The sequence below is a fragment of the Melanotaenia boesemani genome, chromosome 13, assembly GCF_017639745.1.
Source record: "Melanotaenia boesemani isolate fMelBoe1 chromosome 13, fMelBoe1.pri, whole genome shotgun sequence".
NCBI classification, from domain to species: domain Eukaryota; kingdom Metazoa; phylum Chordata; class Actinopteri; order Atheriniformes; family Melanotaeniidae; genus Melanotaenia; species Melanotaenia boesemani.
In genome coordinates this window covers 9,621,406-9,631,349 of record NC_055694.1, presented here as the reverse complement: position 1 = coordinate 9,631,349, position 9,944 = coordinate 9,621,406, and the positions used below count along the sequence as shown (strand labels likewise).

Sequence of the window (9,944 nt, the reverse complement as noted above, 5' to 3'; positions counted from 1 at the left end):
TGAATGTTGATGATGTGTGTGATGTGTGTTTTATTGTGTAATGTGAATGATAGCATCATTAATGTACCTTAAGGGTGACACCTTTTTAAATTTCTGTGTATTGTACAATGATAAATAAAGATCTATCTATCTATCTATCTATCTATCTATCTATCTATCTATCTATCTATCTATCTATCTATCTATCTATCTATCTATCTATCTATCTATCTATCTATCTATCTATCTATCTATTGACCTAATTTGTATCAAAGTCGCCACCTTGTGCCCAAACTGGCAAACAGACAATTTTAACAGGCATTTAGGCGTTTATCTAGCAAACAAGTGGGGTCCTGATAGGATTAGCTTCTTTTCTGGGTGATGTAGTTTCACATGACACTTTGAGACACTTTTTGTGCAACACTTAGTACTTCAGCTCCCACAAGTCTTTGCGCGATTCTGCTCGTGTTGAGCGTTATGGCGTCTTCTTAGAGCGTAGATAAATCGCAACTCTTTTGTTGACAAGTGATTGAGGTAAGATTTTTTTAAAAAGCAGTGCCGAAACTACCTAGTTTTGATCAATTTGCTACTTACAAGTAAGTCTAGTATGGTTTTAATGAGATGCAGTTGAGCATTTAAAAACAAAAAGAAAGGGTTTGCTAAGTTGTTAGCTGGTGAATGAAGGGGCTAGCTTGCCTCCAGTCCCTTCTGCATTCGTTCTGCAGAGATCATGTTGCTTAATTTAGTTTTGAAACACATTTCGACAACCGACTTTCTTAAAGTTTAATAGTTTACCAATTCGGGATTATATTATAATCAGATTTATCTGCGGTTGTTTCCTTTTTTGCAGGTGCAGAGGTAACTGTAGTTGACGTGAATTGCAAGTCAAGAAGTGTTCAGAAACCGCCAATTTATTTAAAGTGAAGTTTAGTAGACTCTCTAGAAGTATATTTAGGGGTTTTGATTGTTTCAGAAACAGCTCTGGGTAATATTCAGCTTAAGTCTTAATGCGGGTTATTTGTTTTATATATGGAATGTGTGATTTAATCTGTATGGATTATGATAATTTCTCGGACCTCGAAAGCTCGGTTGAATAAAAAAAAGTTTTGAAAAAATGTTTTATCGGGGGGTACTGACACTGAGGACAGTAGTGACAACTATATTCTAAGCTGTTCTTTACTTGTAGTAAAGACTTCACAGATAAAATTCCAGTTTTCTATGATTAAATAGAAGTTTATGACAATCTCCCTGTGTATGCTCTTTGTGTTTGCAGATGGCGGCTGACTCCACAGACAAGAAAGATGCAGAATCTTCGGGGACCAAAGATAGAGACAGGAAACGCAGCCGTTCACGAGATAGGGATCGGAAAGTGTCACCTTCGCGCAAACGCCATCGGTCTCGTGAACGGAACCGCTCCAAATCTCCAGAAAGGTGACTTAAACACTAGCATGCAAACACAACTCAAGTTTATATTCTTTCTTTGTACTTGAATCATGGTTCCCACATGTCCAAACCAAGCTGTGTGATTCCTTCTGGTTTGTGTTCTGATGACAGAGATCGGCGCTTGAAAGACAAGGATAGAGACAAGGATCGTGATAGAGATAAAGACAGAGACAGAGGTCGCAAGGACAGAGACAGCCATCGACGTGATAAAGACCGCAGCAAAAGATCCAGGTATGTATTGTACAGATTAATGATTTATGTACTATTTAGTAAATAGTACATAAATAATGTATTTCAGACTTAGACTATCACGGATGAGCAGAAGTCTGTTATACAAAGTAATTACACCCAACAATAACAATAACATTGCTAAACATATTTCAGCCAACTCTGAAATCATGCCACCACCAAATTTTGGATTTCTGTTCTTTCTCGATTTGTGAACTAGCTTTTTATAGGACAATGTAGATCTTTTTGTCTGTGTTTGAACAGAGGAAATATGACAATCCTTTTTTGTAGAAAATATGTAGAAGATGCTTAGCTCATGACTATGGTATTGAGTTCTTGTCTGATTCTTAAATGTTGAACTTAAGTCTGTCATTCCTCTTTATAGAAGTGCCTCACCAAAGTCAAAGGATGGCAGGATAAAGAAAGAAAAGGAAATAAAAACAGAGGAAGAAGAAGAAGACAAAAAGAAGAAAGAGAAGGTGAGATGGTTGTCATATACCTGTTTGTTAACAATAGTAAACAAAAACTACCAAGCTGTATTTCAAGAAACTTGATGAAGAGCTGGAATATTACAATATTACAGAGTGCATGCTCCCTAAGAGCTGATTTGTGTTGTGGTTCAGGTCCAGCCTTTGTCTTTGGAGGAGCTTCTGGCCAAGAAGAAGGCAGAAGAGGAGGCAGAGGCAAAGGTGAGACGTTCCCTGAGGTATATACTATACATTAAAATATATATGTATATTTTCAAACTGAAAATTATTTTATACTCTTTAATTTTTTGTGGTGTTGGCAATGTTTTTTTTTGTTTTTTTTAGCCCAAATTTCTCTCAAGGGCTGAGCGGGAAGCTGAGGCTTTAAAGCGCAGAGAGCAACAGACAGAGGAGAGGAGGAGGTTATTGGAAGACGAAAGGAAGAAGAGAAGGATGTTTCAGGACATGGGGAGAAAAATGCTGGGTGTGTTTCAGCCTGTAGTTTGAAAACAGTCTGCATTATGTTATGCTTTAAAATCATATTAATGACAGGTGTCATGGTTTATTGCAGAGGACCCCCAAGAAAGGGAGAGACGAGAACGGAGAGAGCGAATGGAGCGGGAGAACAACGGAAATGAGGAAGAAGATGGGCGACAGAAGCTCAGAGAGGAGAAGGATAAAGGCAAAGAACTCCAGGCCATCAAGGTTTGTTTAAAAAGAAAGTTTTAATTGTAGTTGTGACTATCAGATGGATGAAATTCTTGGTCACCCTGTACTCCGCAATTTTCTTCATGTCATAGTAGACACAACACACATGGTGATATTTCTGAATCATATAATTATTTCCAGGAGCGGTATCTGGGTGGGCTCAAAAAACGGCGGAGAACTCGTCACCTGAATGACAGGAAGTTTGTGTTTGAATGGGATGCTTCTGAGGACACGTCGGTCGACTACAACCCCATGTGGGTGGATTGTGAGCACATCTCTTGATCAGTTCTTTGTTTTTCAGCTTTAAAAACTATCAAATCTGTCCTCCAGATACAAGGAGAAGCATCAGGTGCAGCTGTATGGACGCGGCTTCATTGCTGGCATCGACTTGAAGCAGCAGAAAAGAGAGCAGTCGCGTTTCTATGGCGACCTGATGGAGAAAAGACGCACGCTGGAGGAGAAAGAACAGGAAGAGTGAGTGAAATGGAAAAAGAAGAAAATGCTTACATTTAATCACAATAATAGAACGGAGTTTGTATTTAAAGAAACTGACTGGGATTGAAAAATTAATTTCAGAGTATGCGTGTTTAATGGAAAGTGATTGTTCAATATATACAAGTTAATATCCACTGCTTCCCAATTTTATTCTTCCCTCAGGACAAGACTGAAGAAAATGCGAAAGAAGGAAGCCAAGCAGCGCTGGGACGACAGGCACTGGTCTCAGAAGAAGCTGGATGAGATGACGGACAGAGACTGGAGAATCTTCAGAGAGGATTACAGCATCACCACCAAGGGAGGAAAGATCCCCAACCCCATCAGGAACTGGAAGGAGTATGCGCTACCTGCACACATCCTGGAAGTCATCGACAAATGTGGCTATAAGGTCAGATTCTTAAGAGAGACTTCTTAAGTTGTTTATCTGGTGTGTTCTTACCCAGTCTAACATCCTATTTTATTTTTAAATCTGATCCCAAATAATGTTTTTTTTTTTTTTCTTTTTTCCTTATTCTAGGATCCAACACCAATTCAGAGGCAGGCCATTCCTATTGGCTTACAGAACCGTGACATCATTGGTGTGGCTGAGACAGGTAGCGGTAAAACAGCTGCTTTCCTGATTCCACTGCTGGTCTGGATTACCACTCTGCCCAAATCAGACAGGTAACAGCTACAGTTTCAGTAATCTGCAGTTAATCCCACTCTGTCTTCAAACTCTCAGTATATTTTTTCTCTTTCTTCTATTTGCTCCCGTCTGTTCTTCACTTGGCAGGATTGAAGATTCAGACCAGGGTCCTTATGCTGTAATCTTGGCCCCAACTCGTGAGTTGGCACAGCAGATTGAAGAGGAAACAATAAAGTTTGGGAAACCGCTTGGCATCCGAACAGTGGCTGTGATTGGAGGAATCTCCAGAGAGGACCAAGGCTTCCGACTCAGGATGGGCTGTGAGGTGAAACATTTGGCATTTACTCTTAAGTGTCTCAGCAAAATAAAACACAGTAACTTAAATTGGTCCAACAGCCTGTAAAGTTTGGCACAATGACTCATTAATTTGAGTCAGGTGTGTTGGAGCAGGAAAACATTGTGGCCCTTGAGGCGGGAGCTGGACACCCCTAGTTTAAAGAATCCAGCAAACAATAGATGGTACTAAAATTGTATTTTCAGTTGTACATCACAATAACATTGAACTATTTTTACTTATGTTGTGTTTTGTTATTATTTCTGAATAATTATACTTGTTTCACTGAGTGTAATAAAATATTCAGTCTGTATTTTATAATCTTAAATAATCAAATGGCTGAATGAACATCTTTCTGGAGAATGTTCAACTAAAACTGAACATAATATCCTTCCCAAATAAGAGTTATTGCAGAACTGTTGCATTGTAGTCTCTCCTTGAATGTGCTATTGTGTGATTTTGACTACTTTATCAGCACAAATTCAGCCAATCCTCATGAATTCTACAGTTTTTTCCAATCCCTGCAACTTCAATGCAACTTTAACAAATTGCATCCCTCCTCCGTTACCTGATATACATGCAACATGAACTTTCCATGTTTCTGAAACTGAACATGCAGATGTGTACAAAAGAGAAATGTTACATCTGCTGTCTAAAATCACCGCCAAGGACCACACAGGACTTTTTATGAAAGTGAAGAAAAACAGAAATGAGAGTTGTCATTGACAAAAAAATTTTTTCCCCCCACAAAACACTGCCAGAGAAGAGTTAAATCATGATGGAACCTGTTGTATCCAGATATCAGATTTTTTTTCTTTTTCATTTTAATTTTAGGTTGAAACAATCAGACACACACACACACACACACACACAACACAAAAACAAAACAAAATTCAAGGATGGACTGAATACACACACACAAAAAAGTTGTCACCAGGTGTTTGTACAGTAATGGACTGGCAGCCAGCTGTAAGTATCAGATTGTCCTGCACCAAAAACCTGCATTTTAGGGCCCTGTAGCTTTAAAAATAAAACTGAATCTGAAATGAAGGAAAATGGATTTCATAAAGCCATATGCATTTGCTTTCTTCATCCAACAGATCGTCATTGCCACCCCTGGACGTCTGATCGATGTGCTAGAGAACAGGTACTTGGTCCTGGGCCGCTGTACCTACGTGGTCCTGGATGAGGCCGACCGTATGATCGACATGGGCTTTGAACCTGACGTTCAGAAGATTCTGGAGTACATTCCAGTGACCAATCAGAAACCAGACACTGATGAGGCAGAGGACCCAGAGAAGATGGCGATGAACTTTGAATCTGGAAAACATAAATACAGACAGGTGTGTGTATCTATATGAAACAGGCTGCTCTTTAGGGGCAAGCGGTTGGCTTTTAAATCTTTTTTTTCGAACTTTGCAGACGGTCATGTTCACCGCTACAATGCCTCCAGCTGTGGAGAGGCTGGCCAGGAGCTACCTTAGACGTCCTGCTGTGGTGTACATCGGCTCTGCAGGAAAACCTCACGAGAGAGTAGAACAGAAGGTCCTGCTGATGTCGGAGGGAGAGAAAAGGTGAGACGGACCCAAATGCCAGCGCCAAACATCCCACTCATTTCAGTTTGCTGAGTGTTTTTGTTTCATTAACTGTGCAGGAAGAAGCTGCTGGAAGTTTTGGCACACGGATTCGAGCCTCCCATCATCATCTTCGTCAACCAGAAGAAGGGTTGCGACGTACTGGCAAAGTCTCTGGAGAAGATGGGGGTAAGTCACAGAAGACTAGACCCAAAATTTAGTGTTACTCTTTTCCCCTCAACCATTTTCTCTTCTCCTGCAGTACAATGCCTGCACACTGCACGGTGGCAAAGGCCAAGAGCAGAGAGAGTTTGCACTCTCCAATCTCAAAGCAGGAGCCAAAGATATCCTGGTGGCCACAGACGTTGCTGGTCGAGGTATTGATATCCAGGATGTCTCCATGGTCATCAACTACGACATGGCCAAGAACATTGAAGGTTGGTTGGCTCATTCTTTTTGCTTGGTTTGAAGTCTTTTCGTCTTCAAAATAACAGAAATCTGAGTCATTGTTTCACTGTTCTTCCTCCTGCAGATTACATCCATCGTATCGGTCGTACGGGCCGTGCTGGTAAGAGCGGTGTGGCCATGACTTTCCTCACCAAAGAGGACTCTGCTGTGTTTTACGACTTGAAGCAAGCCATCCTCGAGAGCCCGGTCTCCACCTGCCCGCCGGAGCTCGCCAATCACCCAGACGCTCAGCACAAACCTGGAACCATCCTGACCAAAAAGAGGCGCGAAGAGACCATCTTTGCTTGATCTTTTTTTCTTCTTCTGCTAAATATCATCTGTATATTATTTTGTTTATTTTTTTTAACTTTATCCACAAAACAAAACCCTGTAGTTTTCCGACTTTTATCTTTACATTATGGAATGTAAATGCATTTGTTTGTTTCTCCATTCAGGATCTTGTGACAAAGTTATTTACCCTGGTCTGCTTCATTTTTTTTTTTTTTTTTTTTCTTTTCTTTTTTCTGTCCCATCTGTGGGTAAAAAGGAACACATGAACTGGCAGATTTGAAGTCAGATCAGTTTTGAATCTGTAAACATGAGCCAGAATCAATGATAATCTTTGTTGTGGAAATATCAAACATGGTAAAACAGCTGCCAGATTTGTTAAAAATTATAAGTAAATTCTGTTTTTAGCCATTTATCACTGATTTGACTGTTCTGAACATTTATTTTGACAGATTTAATGTAATGTTGTAATGTGTTTTTTTTAGCTCCAGATGCATCCTTAAGACAAAATACCACCAGCTGTTTAAAAATATAAACATGTGTATGATGTAACCACAGCAAATTTGAGTAAATGTCTAAAAACAGTCTGGGAAAAAATAAAGTAAAATATGTGCTTGGTTAAAGGAGCAATGTGGAGCTTTAATCATAAGCATATTAAAGAGGCACTAAGTAACTTTTCAACCGTTAACCTTTATGTTTTGGGACAGTGAGGTCTGTTTAGTACATTTTCTTTTCAGTTCTTCAGTGTTCGTTAGGAAGGTTTGGCTGTTTCAAGGTTTGTCAAATACAAAACCATCCATGATATATAAAAGGAAAACTCATCAAACAATGTGAACTAAGCAGAGTACCAACAATCGCTGTTAAGGCTTGCAGTCAATCTCTTTTTCCAACTACCCAGAAACATGCAGTGAAAGTTTTTATTTGTCCTTACCAGGCATTTGTGGTACAGCGGGCTTTGATGCCAATGGTGTACAAATATTTTGTAGATACAGTATGTGAAGCACTGTTGCATGCTGGGACGGGAGCACCATCTAGTCATGAATGTTTCCCTATTTCCAGTTTATTGCCCTTGTTGTCGAATTAATTTCTGTTTGGGAAGAAAAACAAAAACAAAAAAAGGTCCAATCTTGTGGAGAAGGGAAGAGATGAAGAAAAAAAAATGCTAAATTCGGTTTCCACACAAGATCTGATCGTTATTTCCAGGCAAATTTATCAGTTATAAAAAAACAAATATATTCAGCATGTGTTAATTTCATGGACTCGTATTAGATTTTACGAGTCACTGTTGATAATGAAGGTATGTTGTGATAGATTTCTTCTTGTATTCAGTAGACTGATATATTTATTTGTACAAGATTAGAAATGGACTAGGATAAAATTTCAGAGGCTGATACCTAAAGTTTAAGCACAGAAGCTATCCTGAAGTCCAGATTCAATCTTAGAGCAGCAGAAATACATTATTATATCTTAACAAGCAGGTAAGTGACACTAAAGATGCAGTGTATAAGAATTACTGATATGTGGTGGTAAAGATGGGTATAGAAATGACTTCAAGTAACAAGTACGGTGGCCATCAGTAGCCAAACTTCTTCTAGAAATAAACCTATATTTGCAAGTGGATCCAGTGGCCTCGGGTGCAGCAATGACTGCTGTACAGGTAACAAGTTGAAAATTGTGTACATGTGTACCGTCTTCTTAAAAGGTGCTCTAGCACCTACCAAACCAAGCCAGTACTGCAGTTTAAAGCTCAGTGGGTTCTCACTTCACACACTGTCCATGTAAGTAGAGTCATTTTAAGAGAATAAAGACATTGCATGCCAATATAAATGCAGTTTTTGATTATATATCAATTTTTCTGTCATTGCCCTTTGATTTTGGGCAGGATAAGGCAAAGAACACAGCCTTTATTAACTTTGGTGTGGAATTTCCTAAAGATACAAACGTGGACAAAATTGTTGGTACCCTTCGGTTAATGAGAGAAAAACTCACAATGGTCACAGAAATAACTTGAATCTGACAAAAGTAATAATAAATAAAAATTCTATGAAATTTAACCAGTGAAAGTCAGACATTGCTTTTCAACCATGATTCAACAGAATTAATTAAAAAAAATAAACTCATGAAACAGGCCTGAACAAAAATGATGGTATCCCTAGAAAAGACCAAAGGGACATGTTAATCCATGTCCACTAATTAGCATCACAGGTGTCTACAATCTTAAATCAGTCAGTCAGTGGGCCTATATAGGGTACCAACAATTTTGTCCACGTCTGTATAACCAAAACTGGGGACTAAATGTTTGAAAAATTTTAACAACCCTTTAACATTTGCTCAACATAAAAATGCAAACACTTGAGGTATTTCTGTCTGAACCAGAGGGAATCACAGAGCGTGCAGCAGTTAATCACAAACCACACAAACAATTAAAAGTACATAAAATGTCATGTTTATTTAGTTTGAGTCATATTTCACCTAGCATTGTAAATCTATTTTCAAATAGAAAGCATTCTATACAGCATCAGGCAGGAAATGTCTCACTTTTTACAAATCTTCTGTCTCTAGATAAATCGAGGGAAGAGGCGTGTTGGGTCACGCTAGCACGCTTGTGGTAGTCTGGTGGATACATGGTTATATTTAGTGCAGTTATTGCATTACAAAGCACCCCCCCCCCCCCCCCCCCCCCCCCCCCCACCCGCCCCCAAAAGTAAACAAACAAAATAGTGCAATTTTTTTTTCTTTTTTCTTCTACTCACACAAAAAGAGGAAGTCCACATGGTCTAAGGCGTTTATAATTTTTCAATGTTAAGCTTCATATTGCATTCAGAATAAGAGGAAAATAAATTTTAACCCTCGTAGAAATTGTGCTTCATAAATTGAAAACCTCAATTGTTTTATCAGTTGCTTAATTGGTCCACTTTGAAAAACATATTTTGCCAAAACAGAATGAAAGTAGCTAATTGGTGAACTAAGACATGCAGGGTTTTAATAATTCACTTGTTCTATTTTTCACTAATTGAAAAAGGAAAGAAAAAGCAAAACAAAACGGTCTCGATCTGGGACTATTTTTAGTGAGTGACTTTTAAAAGTGGGTCAACGTGCGATATCGTTGAACAGTGTCTTCAGAATCGAGGTGTGTGGTGGGAAACTCATTGTTAATAATCAAGTTGTTAGTGGTGCGAGGAGTGAGTAGCCCCAAAGACAAGACTATCACTACAAGACAACAAGGAGTCAGAATCAATGCATTACTAAAATACTTAACCATAAAAGAAACAATCAGATTTCATGCAACACTTGCATAGATTTTTTTCTTTTCTTTTTTTTTTCTCCAAATCATGCTGATTTTTTTTTCTCTTCAA

The 9,944-nt window shown here is 38.8% G+C and overlaps 1 protein-coding gene across 1 annotated transcript; it reads left to right on the top strand.

Moving 5' to 3' along the window:
* The first annotated feature begins 421 nt into the window (after positions 1–421).
* ddx23 (DEAD (Asp-Glu-Ala-Asp) box polypeptide 23) lies at positions 422–7,211 on the top strand. The gene is made up of 17 exons (XM_042004102.1): positions 422–513; positions 1,253–1,410; positions 1,534–1,653; positions 2,036–2,129; positions 2,274–2,339; positions 2,463–2,601; positions 2,689–2,822; positions 2,967–3,079; positions 3,156–3,299; positions 3,483–3,708; positions 3,838–3,983; positions 4,093–4,270; positions 5,380–5,622; positions 5,702–5,853; positions 5,934–6,042; positions 6,116–6,290; positions 6,386–7,211. The coding sequence occupies exons 2-17, from the start codon at positions 1,253–1,255 to the stop codon at positions 6,607–6,609; spliced, it is 2,421 nt and encodes an 806-aa protein (XP_041860036.1). The 5' UTR covers positions 422–513; the 3' UTR covers positions 6,610–7,211.
* The last annotated feature ends 2,733 nt before the right edge of the window (positions 7,212–9,944 follow it).